We start from the raw sequence: 16,019 nt of genomic DNA on the forward strand, positions 1-16,019 counted from the left end.
AGTACTAAGTACTGGTATTATAAAAACTACCATGCCTGACTCTCTGTACAGTTTTTTTTAAAGATTTATTTATTTATTACATATACACCAGATTGAATTGTAGATGGTTGTCACTCCCAGCACTCGGGAGGCAGAGGCAGGTGGATCTCTGTGAGTTCGAGGCCAGCCTGGTCTACAGAGCGAGTTCCCGGACAGCCTCCAAGACAATACAGAGAAACCCTGTCTCGAAAAACAAAAACAAAAAAACAAACAAACAAACATACATACATATCTATTTTTTTGTTGTTGTTGTTTTTCGAGACAGGGTTTCTCTGTGGCTTTGGAGGCTGTCCTGGAACTCACTCTGTAGACCAGGCTGGTCTCAAACTCACAGAGATCCACCTGCCTCTGCCTCCCGAGTGCTGGGATTAAAGGTGTGCACCACCACCGCCCGGCTCATACATATCTATCTTATGTATTATTTATATGTATATCTTATGTATTACATATATGGGTGTTTTGTCTGCATGTATGCATGAACACCAGAAGAAAGCATTGTATCCCGAAAGGCTACAGTTACAAATGCTTGTGAGCCATCATGTGGGTGCTGGGAATTGAACTTAGGACCTCTGGAAGAGTAGGCAGTGCTCTAATAGCTGAGCTATCTCTTGAGCTCCTAAAGATATTTTTCTTGTTTTTTTTTTGAGACAGGGTTTCTCTGTGTAACCCTGGCTATCCTGAAACTGGCTCTGTATATCAGGCTAGCCTCAGAGATCTGCCTGACTATGTCTACTGATGTTTGCCTTCACTCCTGGCTTAAAAAAATAAAAAGTGTTTAAATCGATAACACTGGTGACCAAAATTGCTCAGGCAGAAAAAGTATCTGTTGCTAAGCCTGTCACCTGAATTTGATTCTTGAAACCTACTTGGTAGATTGAGAAAACCCAGCTCCTGAAAGTTATCTTCTGACTTTGACACAATTACCACACACAAAAAATAAGTGTTTAAAAAAAAGGTGGGAAGCCGGGCGTTGGTGGCGCACGCCTTTAATCCCAGCACTCGTGAGGCAGAGGCAGGCGGATCTCTGTGAGTTCGAGGCCAGCCTGGACTACCGAGTGAGTTCCAGGACAGCCTCCAAAGCCACAGAGAAACCCTGTCTCGAAAAACCAAAAAAAAAAAAAAAAAAAAAAAATGTGGGACTAAAAAGATGGCTCAGTGCTTAAAGAATGATTGCTGCTCTTGGAGAGGACTGGAGTCTAGTTCCAGCATCTCCATTGTGTAGCTCACAGCCATCTGTATTTGCAGTTCTAGGTGGTGGTCTTTTGCTGCAGTGGCAGCAACGAAACGCGAGTCAACAAACCCACGTGGAGTTTATTGAAGGGAAAGGGAAGAAGTGAAGGGGGTGTTGGCCAACTGGGAGCAGAGAGAAAGAGAAGCAGAGAAGAGGGAGTGGGGGAGGGGAGAGCAAGAGGAAAGAGTAAGATGCAAGAGAGTGAAAGTGGGGGGGTCTGTCTTTTAAAGGGGTCCTTTGTACCTGCTTGCAGACTAGTAGTCATGGAACCCTGGACTGACCAGAGTACTGCCTGAGTGCATTCTGCCAGGTGGCAGGCAGGCCAGTGTAATTAGGGGATCTAGTGTGCACTTATGCACACACACACACACACACACACACACACACACACACACACACACAGAGATACAGATATAAATCGTTTAGCTGGGTGGTGGTGGTGGTACACACCTTTAATCCCAGCACTTGGGAAGTAGAGGCAGGGGATCTCCCTGAGTTTGAGGCCAGCCTGTTCTACCGAGTACCAGGACAGGTTGCAAAGCCACACAGAGAAATCCTGTCTGGAAAAACCAAACCAAAACAGAAAAACCCCCAAAAAGGTGGTAGGTAGTATTTGCACTATGAATGTAGCTCAGTTGGAAGAATGTTTGCCTAACACATGAAGCCCTGGGTTTGGTCCACGCAAGTTGGGCTTTATGATGTACTTTCGTAATCCCAGCACTTGTTAGGTGGGAACAGGAAGTTTAAGGCTATGTAATGAGTTGAGACTAGCCTTAGCTGCATGTAATGGATAATGATAATGTCAGCTAACCCAGCTTTGGGAGGTAAGATCTGATATCTCCAGTTCAGAAAAGGATGCATAGGACTGACTTGAAGCCACCTTACATCAGCTGATCTCAAGCAAGTGCTTGGTAAGAGCTTCTCACTTATATAGGTGAATTTCTTCTGAACTCTGTCTGAATACGGAGCAGCCTTGGGCCACCCCCGGTAGCTGAAAAGTCACAGGCACGGGAGTGCTGCAGGCAGGGGCTTGCTACTCAGGAGCTAAAAGTAATATGAGCTCTTGCAGAACCTGTATCTCTTTACTAAAAAAAGTGTTGTCAGAGCTTTATGCTCCATTTTCATTCAGCGAAACAACAGAACATTCTCTCCTAGGAAGCAAGTAGTGGGGAAATAAAACTTTTTGAGGGTGTGGTCTCCTTTGTGTGTGGTGGTTCAGTGTGTCCTTATCGACAGCAGTTATCAAAGGAGATGAACTGTCAAATTCTGGGGCATTGAGGATGCTGTGTTAGAAATGTAGCAACAGTCTTTATTCATTTTATGGGAATTTCAAAACAAGTATCTATGTACAAATACTACGACAAAAAAGTTGCCCCTGGCAAACAACTCTGTATAATATGTATATTCACTTAGGTTAGTCAGAAAATGAAGACCCTAACCAGTCAGGAAAATAGCCTGGGTTCTTTTAGATATCCAACACTTTGTGTTATGGTTGAAACTGTGGCTTTAGTCATTAACTGGGAAGCTATGTTTTTTTCTTCAGTCTTAGGAGGTCCCAGATCACAACCCCTTTGTCTCTTTACCCTTTCACTCTGTAGCAACCATGGTCTGACACCAGGTCACAAACTGTTTCTTGCTTAGCTGTATTGGGCCAGACTTTGGTTACTTTGTTGGTTTATAAAAAGTTCATGGCCTTCAAGGTAGTTCCATGAGGTAGGATATGCAGCTTTCTCTGAGTGTATTTGTGGGTGCCAAGTACACAGCCCTGAAGTGTTAAAACGATTCTCAAGCAAACCTATTATTCAACATGGCATGTCTGTTAACAGTGGGATGGTGTGAGGCTCTGGTGCAGGGAGGCATGGGAACTTACGGGACAGTTGCCATTGCTAGCATGATTGTTGGGTTGTCTTCCAGGATGGAGGTGGAGGGTGTGCTCTGTCTTCAGTGGTGGCTCTCACGTTTAGTCCCAGTACTCAGGAGGCAGAGGCAGGTGGATCTCTGTGAACTTGAGGCCAGCCTGGTCTACAGAGTGAGTTCCAGGATAACCAGGACTACACAGAGAAACCCTGTCTTGAGAAATTGAAAGAAAGAGTGAATGAATTAATTTCATGGGTTGGTGTATAGCTCTGTTGGTAGCAAGCTTGCCTAGCATGCAAAACTCTGGGTTGATCCCAGTACCCTGTAAAGCCTATTTTAATGACACACACCTGCAATTTTAGCAGCTGAGAGGGGATGCAGTAGGATCAGTAGTGCAAGGTGAGCCTCAGCTACACAACTCACAGGTGAGTCAGGGCTGAGTGAGACCCTCAGCTACACAGCTTCTCTTCCAAAGTAAGAAACGGTGGGACTACAGGCATAGAAGCTTACTGTTCTGCTGTCTTACTAGATATTGAGGAATTGTTTTCAAGCGGTTAAGTAAAGGACAGTGCCATAGTATATGGATGAATGTGTAGAGCTTCGCTCTGGGAGAACAAGAAGAGGTCAGGAGAGGGCTGGAAGAGGATGGACTTGTTCAGTTTTGTTTGTTTGGTTTTTGAGACAAGAGATGAACTCTTTGATCTAGACTTGACCTGAATTCATTAGCCCTGACCTGATTTCATTCACAGCTATCGTCCTGCTTCAATTTTCTTTCTTTTTTTTTTTTTGTTTTTTCGACCTGCTTCAATTTTCTAGTGCTAGAATGACAGCATGAGCCAGCATTCTCTGCTAATACAATTTTATATGGTTTATAATAGCTACAGATGCCATTTTCTTTTAATTTTTGTGTATGTATATATGACTACCTGAATATAACATATATATGTATGGGCACTGCATGTGTGCAGCAGCCACCAGAAGTCAGATTAAGGTTTCAGATCCACTGGAACTGGAGTTACAGGCTGTTGTGAGCTGCCATGTGGGCGTTCAGAACTGATTGGGCCCTCTGCAAGAGCAGCAAGTGCTCTTAACTGCTGAGTCATCTCGTCCGCTCCCAGAGTTTACTTTTTGCAGTTATACAGACATGCCTGTTACAGTTGTCTATGAGAACTTGCTGTATAAATAAAGTTGGTGCTGATTGTTTGTGCAAGTGAGTACTGTTTGGGTCCCTAGGAGGCCAGCGGTTTTGTGTGTGTGCCAGTCTGTATGTGGCGGTCAGGGACAACCACTAGAGTTGATTTTTCTTCCTGTAGGCACCAGGCATTGAATCCCAGTTTACTTGCCAAACCATCTTGCTGGCCTGGAGATTGCTCACCGTATCGGCATGGCTGGTTGGAACTGGATATGTAGACCAGGCTGGCTCCAAACTCAAAGAGCTCTGCTTTTCTTTGCCTGCCAAGTGCTGGAATTAAAGGTGTATGTTGCCATGCTTGGCTAGATTGCTGATTTTTAAACTCTAGTTTAAAACATTTTGAACACTAATCACAAAGTTTTATGTTTGTTACTTGAAGACTTAATTTTTAACTTAATTTTTGAAGCTTTTTTTTATTTTGGTTTTTTGAAAAAAGGTCTCATGTAGCCTAGGCTATTCTCAAACTTGGTATGTACCTGAGGAGGACCTTGAACTTACTCTAAGCTTTTTAAATATTTGTAGTAAATTAAACACTTTCACTATGGATATACAGTCTTAGCAGCCTTAGGTAAATACTGAGTTTTTCTTTGGATTGTAAATAAAAGTTTATCTTTCAAAGTCCTCATCATGTGTGTATTTTTTTTTCTCTCTTTTGTTTGTTTGTTTGTTTGTTTGTTTTTTTGAGACAGGGTTTCTCTGTAGCTTTGGAGCCTGTCCTGGAGCTCGATCAGGCTGGACTCGAACTCACAGAGATCCTCCTGCCTCTGCTTCTCTGATTGCTGGGATTAAAGGTATGGGCCACCTCAGGCTTCTTAGTTTAAATAAGCAAATTTTTGTATGTTGACCTTTGTTGTTATGATTGCTATTTTTTGATGACAGAGATTAACTCAGGGTCATCACTCTACTTCTGAACTGTGCCCGTCTCTGATATCGTTTATTTTGTGGTGCTGGTGATTGACCATGGGGCCTTATGCACCATAAGGAAGCACTCTGCCATTAAACACACTTCTAGCCCTCCAGAGTTACTGCTTCTTTCTCCTTTTTTTCAGTACTGTAGATTGAATCCAGGTAATACACATGCTAGATAATGTATTCTGTCACTGAGCTACACTGTGTGTGTGTGTGTGTGTGTGTGTGTGTGTGTGTGTGTATGTATGTATGTATGTGTGCATGTGTGCGCATGTGTGTGCGCGCGCAGGGGGCTTACACTTGTCAGTGTACACATAAAGGACAAAGGAAGAAATTAGATGAAGCATGAGGTTTTTGTTTGGCTGGTGAGCTCCTAAGATTTGCCTCTGTTCCATCCACAGTGCTGAGGTTAGAGGTCTTGGTGGCCATACCTAGCTTTTGCATACAGGTATTTCAATTTAGTTCCTCGTGCTTATACATCAGATGTTCCTGTCCATTGAATTATCTCTCCAGCTACCTGTCTACCTTTTTTTAAAGACACCGAGTCTCACGTAACCCAAACTAGCATACATTTTACTGTGCTACCTGAGTTCTAATTATGTTTACAAGACACAGGTTAAGGTTGGATGTGGTGGCACATGCCTGTAATTCCAGCAATAGATAACTAGGGAATCTGAGAGGATTGTGAATTCAGGGCTAGCCTAGACTACATAAGACTGCTGACAAAAGAGGAAAATATTGATACCAGCACCTTTTCCATTTAAGTATCCAATTAAATTATACCTTTTGTATAGTATTAATACAGTTTTCCATTATTTGCTCATACTGTAACTTAAACAGTCCCCTGATCTTTCTTTAAAAAGAATTCTTTTTTTTCTTTTTTCTTTTTTTGGTTTTTCCAGACAGGCTTTCTCTGTGGCTTTGGAGGCTGTCCTGGAACTCGCTCTGTAGACCAGGCTGATCTCAAACTCACAGAGATTCTCCTGCCTCTGCCTCCCAAGTGCTGGGGTTAAAGGCATGCGCCACCACTGTCCGGCTAAAAAAAATCCTTATGTATTTGAGTGTTTTGCCTGAATTCGAGTATGTGCACCACATGCATGCCTGGGCCTGCAGGGGTTAGGAGAGCTATCAGACCCCATGGGATTTGAGTTACAGAGGGTTGAAAGCCACTACAAGAATGCTGAATCTTCTGGAAGAGCAGCCAGTGCTCTTAACTACTGAGCCATCTCTCCATGCTGCCCTCCAGTACCCAGGACCCCAAAAGGCAGTTTCTTGTCGTGTAGCTATGTGGCCTTGAACTCAAGATCTTCTTGCCTTAGCCACCCAAGTGTTGAGATTATAGTCCTGAAACCACCGTGCAGGGATGACAGTAGGGCCTTTGGAGTTGCATAGATAATGGGGTTCTAGTCATCATTTCTTGGTAAAGTGGTATCATGAGGCCAATGTGAGACAGGGTTTTCCTTTGTAGTCCTTACTGTTCTGTAACTGGATCTGCAGACCAGGCTGGCCTCCAACTCAGAGAGATCTACCTGCCTTTGCATCCCGAGTGCTGGGATTAAAGGCACCACCACCACCTGGTTTGTTTTATTCTAATGGTATTTTGTTTCCATCTTCCACAAATTATATATTAAGTGAGATAATAGCTTCTAGTTTTGTTAAGAAATAGAGCTTGAGGGCTGGAGAGATGGCTCAGAGGTTAAGAGCACTGACTGTTCTTCCAGAGGTCCTGAGTTCAATTCCCAGCAACCACATGGTGGCTCACAACCATCTACAATTCAATCTGGTGCACTCTTTGGGCAGAACACTGTATGTGTAATAAAGAAATAAATAAAAAATCTTTAAAAAAAAAGAAATAGAGCTTGATTACCACTAAACCTAAAACCTGATGTTTTCTAGTAAAGCTAGAATTAAAGTTTTGAGTTTAAAAAAATTTAAAATGAAGCTGGGCATTGGTGGCACACACCTTTAGTCCCAGCACTCGGGAGACAAAAGCAGGTGGATCTCTGAGTTTGAGACCAACCTGGTCTACAGAGAGAGTTCCAGGACAGCCTCCAAAGCCACAGAGAAGCCCTGTCTTGAAAAACAAAAAAAACAAAGAAGAATTTTATTGACATATGTGAGCTTGCTTGCCTGCCATGGAACACGTGTGGAGCTCAGATGACAACTTGTAGGATAGTTTTGAAGACTGAATTCAGGTTTCAGGGGTTGGTGGCAGTGATGAGTATCTTGCCAGATCCATTAAAAAGCTCTGCTTGTTTATTTGTGTGTATACAAATGTGTATGCCATCAGAGGGTATCTGATCCCCTGACCTTGGAGTTCTAGATGGTTGTGAGCTGCCTGACATGAATGTTGAGAACCAAACTCTTGTTACTCTGGAAGAGCAGAAATATCTTAACCACTGAGACATTTCTCCAGCGCCCATCCCCAACCCCAGCTTGAACTTTTTTTTTTTTTTTTTTTTTTTGGTTTTTCGAGACAGGGTTTCCTCTGTGGCTTTGGAGGCTGTCCTGGAACTCGCTTGGTAGTCCAGGCTGGTCTCGAACTTACAGAGATCCGCCTGCCTCTGCCTCCCGAGTGCTGGGATTAAAGGCGTGCACCACCAAAGCCCAGCTTGAACTTTTTTTTTTAGCTGCATATTCAGGTAGTAAAGTCTGCACCATTATTTTAAATTCTGAAAGATTCTCGTCTGAAATAGTTCTTATTCCAAGTATTTTAGGTACAGAATACTGAACTTGTAATGAAAAAAGTTAATGATAATCCACATTTAAATCTTCAAGTCTTGGTAGTATGTGGTTGTGAAGCTTTTGACATTTTTTATTTGATTTAATTTCTATGCTGGGTGTCTGCCTGCATGTATGAGCATCAGGTGCATGCAGTACCTTCAGCGGTTGAACTAGTACATTGGATCTCCTGGAACTGGGATTAGAGACAGTCGTGAGCTGTCTTGTGGGTGCTAGGAATTGAACCCTGGTCCTTGTGGGGAATAGTCGGGGCTCTGAACTGCCAAGCCAGCTCTAGCTCAGTGGTTATGATTTATAACAGTAATGAAATTATAGTTTTAAAGTAGTAAGGGAATGATTTTATGAAGGACACTACAACAAGAGGAACTGTATTAAAGGGTCTTTGTGTTAGGAGGGTTGAGGAAGGACCACTGTTGTAGCCCTTTTGAATTAGAAGTTTTAATTGATGGTGTTTCTGGAATAGTATGAGTTGACAAACATTGTTTTAGATTTTTGTCCCTCTCTTTTTCCCATTTTGGGAACAATAAGAGAAATTTTACTATATTACATAGTCAAAGAAGAGATGTTAGGGCAGGGGAGATAGATGACTCAGCTGTGGATAAGGTTAACCCCAATGACTTGATTTGGATTCATGTAACCCACATGGTAGAAGGAGAGAACGAATTCCTGCAAGTTGTTTTCTAATAACTAAAACACTCAAAACAAATGCAAAACAAAAACAAACACCAAAACCAAAACAGAACTCAAAAACTCAGCCGGGCTTTGTTGTGTGTGTGTACACCTTTAATCTCAACACCAGGGACAGAGGCATGTGGATCTTATCTTTTGTCAGTTTGAGGCCAGCCTGGTCTACAAAGCCAGTTCCAGGACAGCCAGGAATGTTACACAGAGAAACCTGTCTTGCTCAAAACAATAACAAGAAAACATACAACAAATGGGAAACATAAGTTTATGTGCATTCCGTAAACAACCTGCCAGTTTATTGGGCATGCATAGTATTTTTTTTTTTTTCCCTTCGAGACAGGTTTTCTCTGTAGCTTTGGAGGCTGTCCTGGAACTCACTTTGTAGACCAGGCTGGCCTCGAACTCACAGAGATCCGCCTGCCTCTGCCTCCCGAGTGCTGGGATTAAAGGCGTGCGCCACCAACGCCCAGCTCATAGTATTTGTTATTGAACTTCATGATCACATGGCTTCATAGAAGCTATGGCTTCCTGCCCAGCATTACAAGTGTTTCTTAAGACATATCTGTAGTCTGGGAAAAGATAAGTGTATGGAATGGCAAAGAAATTATCTCAGGTTATCTCTGTACTTCCTCACAGGAGTCATGATTCGCTCTAAATAGGACAGTTCATAAGCAGCAGGAGTAAGACAAGAATTAAATTGTTCTTGGTTTTTTAAAATATTTCATTTGGGCTGGAGAGATGGCTCAGTGGCCTAGTACCCTTGCAGACGATCTGTGTCCAGTTCCCAACACCCACAAGATAGCTCATAACCACCTGTAACTCTAGTTCCAGGGGACCTTGCTGGCACGTGATACACGTGTACTCACACAACGTCACACATAAATTAAAAGCCCAATCCTAGAATTACTTTTATTAGCTAAGCCTTTTTTTTTTTTTTTTTGAGATAGGATCTCACTATGTACCTCTGGCTAGCCTAGAATGTAAAGAGACCCTATCTTGAACACCCCACCCCACCCCACCCCCCCCCGCAAAAGAAAAAAAGCAAAACAAAAGAAAAACAAGAAAGCAGGTTGAGGGAGCCCTGAGGAACAAACCAGTAAGCTGCATTTGTCTATGACTTGTTTCATTTTCTGCCCTGTTATCCCTCTAGCCATGGACTGTAACCTTTAAGTGAAATAAACCCTTTCCTTTTCAGGGTACTTTTGGTTATGGTGTTCGTCACAGAAATAGCAACCACTACAGTCAGTATTAAAGGTTTTATTTTAGTAGTGAAAGCAAAAAAATTAATTGAATGCATTTGTGTGTCTAAGTTTTATTTTTGAAGCGTTGGCTTTAATATTGGTTTAACATTTATTCATACTTTTATGCTTCTATTTCAGTATCAGATATAGAAGGTGGTGATGGACTGCAGCTCAGAAAGGAACATACTCTCAAAATATTTGCTTATATCAATTCCTGGACTCAGAGGTATGCTGTTGTAGGTATTTTGAAGACTAACTTGGTGAATTGTATAAATTGTCGTTCCTTGTCATTAGATTTTCTTTTACGATGCTTTATTACATGTTTTCAAAAATTAAATGGTAGTTAACAGTATTCAATCATTTTACCTTTTCCTTAATCGTGGGCTTGATTTATGGCATTGTTTTTAAAAAAAACAGAAATTGATGTCTTTCTTTTACCTTCCCCTCATTCTTTAGGATTGAGTGGCTACAATTTTGAAATATATTATTTGGAGATATCTATATATATATACATATGAATATCTCAGTTATTTTGACACATAATTGTGTTGTTTTGAAACAGGTTTCACTGTGTGGCTTGGCTGTCCCAGAACTCACTCTGTAGACCTGGCTGGTCTACAGCTCAGAGGTCCACCTGCCCCTGCTTCCATAGTGCAGAGTGTAAAGGCGTGCACCACAACACCCATGGATTAGGGAATTTTATGGAAAGTTTAAAAAAAAGCTTATGGCAAGCTTAATATTTTTAAGCCCTGTAGTCACATGCCTTTAGTCCCGGCACACTGGAGGTAGAGTCAGGTGGACCTCTGTGGGTTTGAGGCCAGCCTGGTATACAGAGCGAGTTCTAGGACAGCTAGGGCTACACAAAGAAACCTTGTCTTGGAAAAAAAATTAGATTTTAGGAAAAGTAAGTAGGTTTTAAGTACTTAAAACTTGCATACAAAGTTGATGTTGACATCTCTTCTGAATACCAACCAGATGGATTGTTTTGGACTGAGTTGTTGCTGCTTTTATTATGAGTAGGCTAGATGAATATATATTTATATTAATGTTACTTTAAAATTAACTAATAATGTAAGTGATTTGCTGAGAGAAATATTCCTGAGTCATAATTCTGAATCTATCGTAGCTATAGCTAGATGCTTACATAATAGGCATCTACTAGGAAAAACTTAGCACTTGTAATTTCAGAATGTATTGGGTGTGCCTGAATAAAATGAAATCCACTGAGATAATATAATTTTCCTAATATCTTACTTGTAGTTATTAATGGAACTGGAGTTGTAATTACAATTTAATATTTTAATTTATCCTAGATAAAAATTTATAACTCTTCTATTGGTATTTTAAAATTTAGAGTCTATGAGTAAAATTACAAACAGTCAGGCAGTGGTGGCGCACGCCTTTAATCCCAGCACTCTTAAGAATATACAGAATAGCCGGGCGCTGGTGGCGCACGCCTTTAATCCCAGCACTCGGGAGGCAGAGGCAGGCAGATCTCTGTAAGTTCGAGACCAGCCTGGACTACCAAGCGAGTTCCAGGACAGCCTCCAAAGCTACAGAGAAACCCTGTCTCGAAAAACCAAAAAAAAAAAAAAAAAAAAAAAAGAATATACAGAATAAAACTCGAAGGATCATAGTTGTTAATACAATCAATATGAAAAAGACTAAATTTTGCCAGGCGGTAGTGGCGCACCCCTTTAATCCCAGCACTCTGGAATCAGAGGCAGGTAGGTCTCTGTGAGTTTGAGGCCAGCCTGGTCTACAGAGTAACAGCCAGACCTACACAGAGACACCTTGTTTCAAAAAAAAAAAAAAAACCCAATAACAATAAACTAAAAAATGAAAAATAGTGAAATTATAAAGGAAATCTTGATATATACAGTTGTAAGCAATAACTAGTAGGCTTTCAGAATATCAGAATTTTCCCTCAAATTGATGAAACTCTGCTTGATTGATTTCTTCCTAAAATAGTTAGAGGGTGACCTTAGAGCTAGATAGATAGACATGGATGAAAGTTATGCTTCATACCCTGTGAACTGGTGGACGAATCACTTCTTCATTTCTGAAGAACAGTGATGCTATTTCTTAGTGACAAATCAAAAACACAAAACACAAAAACACAAAATACTCATTTAGCACCATATTTAATATTTAATATTTTATTTGTTTAGCTGGATGTGGTGATGCACACCTTTAATCCCAGAATTTGGTAGGCAGAACCTCTTGGGGTTTGAGGACAGCTGAGTCTACATAGTTCTAGGACAGTCAGAGCTACATAGTGGGATCCTGTCTCAAAAAAACAAACAAAAAGTTACGATTTTATGCATATGGGTGTTTTGCCTTCATGTACGGCTGTGCGTTGTGGATGAAGACAGAAGAGGGCAATGGATTCCCTGCAACCGAAGTTACAGATGTCAGCTATCATGTGGGTACTGGGGCTTCTCTGGAAGAACAGCCAGTATTTTTAACTCTTGTTTATTATCTTTTATTTCATTTTTTATTTTGGCAAGAGTCTCACTGCATAGCCTTGGTTGTCCTGGAACTCACAGAGACCAAGTCTCTCTCTGTCTTCTGAGTGCTGGGATAAAGGCTAGAACCACCATGCCTGGCTTTTTTATATTCTTAATTGTTTATGCAGGTAGAATGGAGAAGGGCTAACAATAGAATTCAGTTGAATAACATTAAACTTTACCCATTCGTCCTCCACTATTTTGTTTTTTGTTTTTTGTTTTTGTTTGTTTGTTGTTGTTGTTGTTGTTTTTTTTTTTTGGGGGACAGGTTTTCTCTTTGTAACAGCCCTGGCTGTCCTGTCATTGACTTTGTAGAGTTGGTTTCGAACTCATGGATATCTGCCTATCTCTTCCTCCCAAGCCATGGGATTAAAGGTGTGCATCACCACCATCTTGCTTGTTATTTTCTTTCCTTCTTTTTTCCCCCCATGAGACAGGGTCTCTCTATGTAACAGTTCTGGCTGTCCTGGAACTCACTGAGATCTGCCTGCCTCTGCCTCCCAAGCATTGGGATTAAAGGCTCGCGGACAACACTGCCGGACTTGTTATTTTTCTTATAATTAAACAAAACAAACCCTAAATTTATTGCCTAAATAAGATAGGATAAATAACTATTAACAGTTAATCTATAAAAAAGATTAGGTTGAGAACAATAAAAGAATCATGCTATACTAATAAACTAGTGACCTTTCATGGAACTTTCACATAATTGTAACATGAATAATAAAAACCCAGAGACAGATATTGGGGTTAAAACTGAAGATCAGATAAGCAAAGCAGGCAGCCTCTCACCTCTACCAATGCTCAGACTGAAGGGATTATCCACTGAACCTCACACTGCTCACTGAGACTGCACTGAGTTCCTGCCTTCTATTCCTCTCTAGTAAATAGTGAGGGTTCAGGCAGGAGATTTACAGCAGGCAGATGGGCCGACTAATAAGACCTGAGGGCGAAGGAATCATTCTTTTTTTGGTTTTTTGAGACAGGGTTTCTCTGTATTGTTTTGGAGGCTGTCCTGGAACTTGCTGCGTAGACCAGGTTGGCCTCGAACTCACAGAGACCTACCTGCCTCTGCCTCCTGAGTGCTGGGATTAAAGGCGTGTGCCACCAACGTCTGGCCACGTATCATTTTTATGGCACTTAATTCTTCAGAAAAAGTTCTCCTTAAGTTCTCTTCTATGGTTTCTCGCTAAAATTTCTCCCTCTAGTTCTCTCTTAATCTTCTGTGTAGAAGTTCTTAAACATTCTCCTCCAGAATTCTTCAAAACTTGCTTTTCAAGTCACAGGGCTTCCAGTTTATATACCCACTGACACATTTAACAACTCTGACAGTAGTCTGAATATCTGTCAGAACCAGGAAGGTAAATAAAATCTTGAGAAAAGTGGGCGCCTTATGTTTCATGGGGGGGATGTGACTTGTAAATGTCCTTTTAACTGATTAAAGGGGACTTCTCAGCACTATATCAAAGGGAAAAACTAAGGCTATGGAGTGTGAGATTGGAGGCTGCAGCTCTTACCGCTGACACCCTGGTGAGAAGGATTTCCTTTCTCTGGGGCCTATGTGAGAATACAAAGTATCCTGTATATATTCTGTGTATCAAGACTATGCAGCCAAATTCATAGCAGCAGATATTCTGGAGTCTGTATTTCTTGAAGACTTTGCAAGGCAGGTTTACTCCATCAGAAGTTAATTCTGATGAGTTGATACCTAGAATATTAATTGCTACTTCTGTAATAAATGGTAAAGGCTCTCAGCAATTAAAGGCATGTCATCCCAAGTGCTGGGATCACAGGTGTGAACTACTTCTCTTTTAGATTGATACACTCTCATGTAGCCTAGGATGGCCTTGAACTCATAGATCCATCTGCCTCTGTCTCCCGAGTACTGGGATTAAAAGTGTGGCCACCACTGCCTGTCCTCTATAGCTAACTAATGGCTTAGTTGTGTGACAAACTAATGGCTTATTGTGTATGTGGCTAACTAGTGGCTTAGCTCTGCACTCTGATCTTCAGGCAAGCTTTATTTGTTAGATTACAAACAAAATATCACTACATATAATAATAGAAAAGGATGGACACTATATAGTTGAGTGTGTTCAGTTTTATGAGGACCCTGGATTTGATTCATTTCACCACATAAAACATTCAGAAAGATTATCAAATCAGTCTAGTATTATCAGTGGTCATAATTTGCTATTGTTATATATTGACCAGGATAGATAGATATAGGTCAGGGGCAATCTTCACTTAAGAAAGTTGTGTTGGGCAGGGCAGTGGTGGCGTACACCTTTAATCCCAGCACTTGGGAGGCAGAAGCTTGCGGATCTCTGAGTTTGAGACCAGCCTGGTCTACAAGAGCTAGATCTAGGACAGTCTCCAAAGGCACAGAGAAACCCTGTCTCGACACCCCCCCCCCCTCCCTCCGAAAAAGGAAAGTTGTGTTGGAGGCTTGGTGTGGTGGTACCTGCCTTTAATCTCTGTACTCTGGAGTCAGAAGCAGGGGGGTTCTTTTTGAGTTAGAGGTCTGCCTGGTCTACATAGTTCCAGAACAGCCAGGGTTATATAGAAAGATACTTGTCTCAAAAAACAAACAAACAAAAGAAATAATGTGTTGGGGGTTAGTGCTAGAGAGATGCTCAGTGGTTAGGAGTACTTACTGCTCTTGCAGAGGACCCCGTTTGGTTGTCTGCACTGACATAGTAGTAGTTCACAGCCCTGTATAACTCCAATCCCAGGGGAGCCAATGCCTTCTGATCTCTGAAGGCTCCTGTGTACATGTGGTGCACATTCACACACTCACACACAAATAAATAATTTGTTGAGTTGAACATGCTTTTAATCCTAACTCACAAGAGACAGACAGGCAGATTCTGAGTTCTAGTTCAGCCAGAGCTACATGGTGAGACCTTACCTTAGAAAAAGGGGGGGAAGAAATTGCTATTATTATTTAAAATATTTCTCAAGTTAGCTCATATAAAATAATTTTTCAGATCCAAGTTGGTAGTCAGTATACTGAGAACCTTTGATGGAGTCATCTTGGTTCATGCCTGTAATCTCAGAACTTGGAAGGCAGGTACAAGAGGTTCCCAAGTTCCTGGCCAGTCTTGGCTACATAGATCTTGTTTCAACAAACTGTGCAATGAAAACCTGTTACATCAAGTTGATGTAGCCCTGGCTGTCCTAGAACTCATAGAGCTCTGCCTGTCTCTTCTTTCTGGGATCTAAGGTGTGAGCTAACACTCGTGGCCAATATTGTTTCTGATAACCTTCCATATGATAAGAACTCTCACACATTGAAATTAACTTTTTAATAGAGTATCTGTTGAAACTGACATTGATCACATTTAAAACCAACACCACTGAAAATGTGCTAGGTTTGCCTGTGAGTCATGAGGTGCTGAGAACTGGCAGACCTCAACAGAGGCCCTTTGAGCACCTCTGAACTGATAGTCTGAGAGCCAGCTTTGGGTGACCTAGCTGCTGTTTGCTGTGTGTGGCATTACAGCATTCGGTGGGTTTTGTTTTGCTGTAAGAAGTTGGAGGGTGGGTTGGGGAGGGGATGACTCAGTGGTTAAGAGCATTGGCTGGTCTTCCATAGGTTAGGGTTCAATTCC

At 41.5% G+C, this 16,019-nt stretch overlaps 1 protein-coding gene across 2 annotated transcripts in view; it reads left to right on the top strand.

The window, feature by feature from the left end:
* Usp34 (ubiquitin specific peptidase 34) overlaps positions 1-16,019 on the top strand; it is a 178,529-nt gene that overhangs the window by 5,017 nt on the left and 157,493 nt on the right. For both annotated transcript variants that reach the window (XM_040733172.1, XM_040733173.1), the window contains exon 2: positions 10,034-10,121. In XM_040733172.1, coding sequence (XP_040589106.1) covers positions 10,034-10,121 — 88 coding nt within the window. The remainder of the gene's footprint in view (positions 1-10,033; positions 10,122-16,019) is intronic.

This window comes from Mesocricetus auratus, unplaced genomic scaffold, assembly GCF_017639785.1.
Source record: "Mesocricetus auratus isolate SY011 unplaced genomic scaffold, BCM_Maur_2.0 Super-Scaffold_100029, whole genome shotgun sequence".
Classification (NCBI taxonomy): domain Eukaryota; kingdom Metazoa; phylum Chordata; class Mammalia; order Rodentia; family Cricetidae; genus Mesocricetus; species Mesocricetus auratus.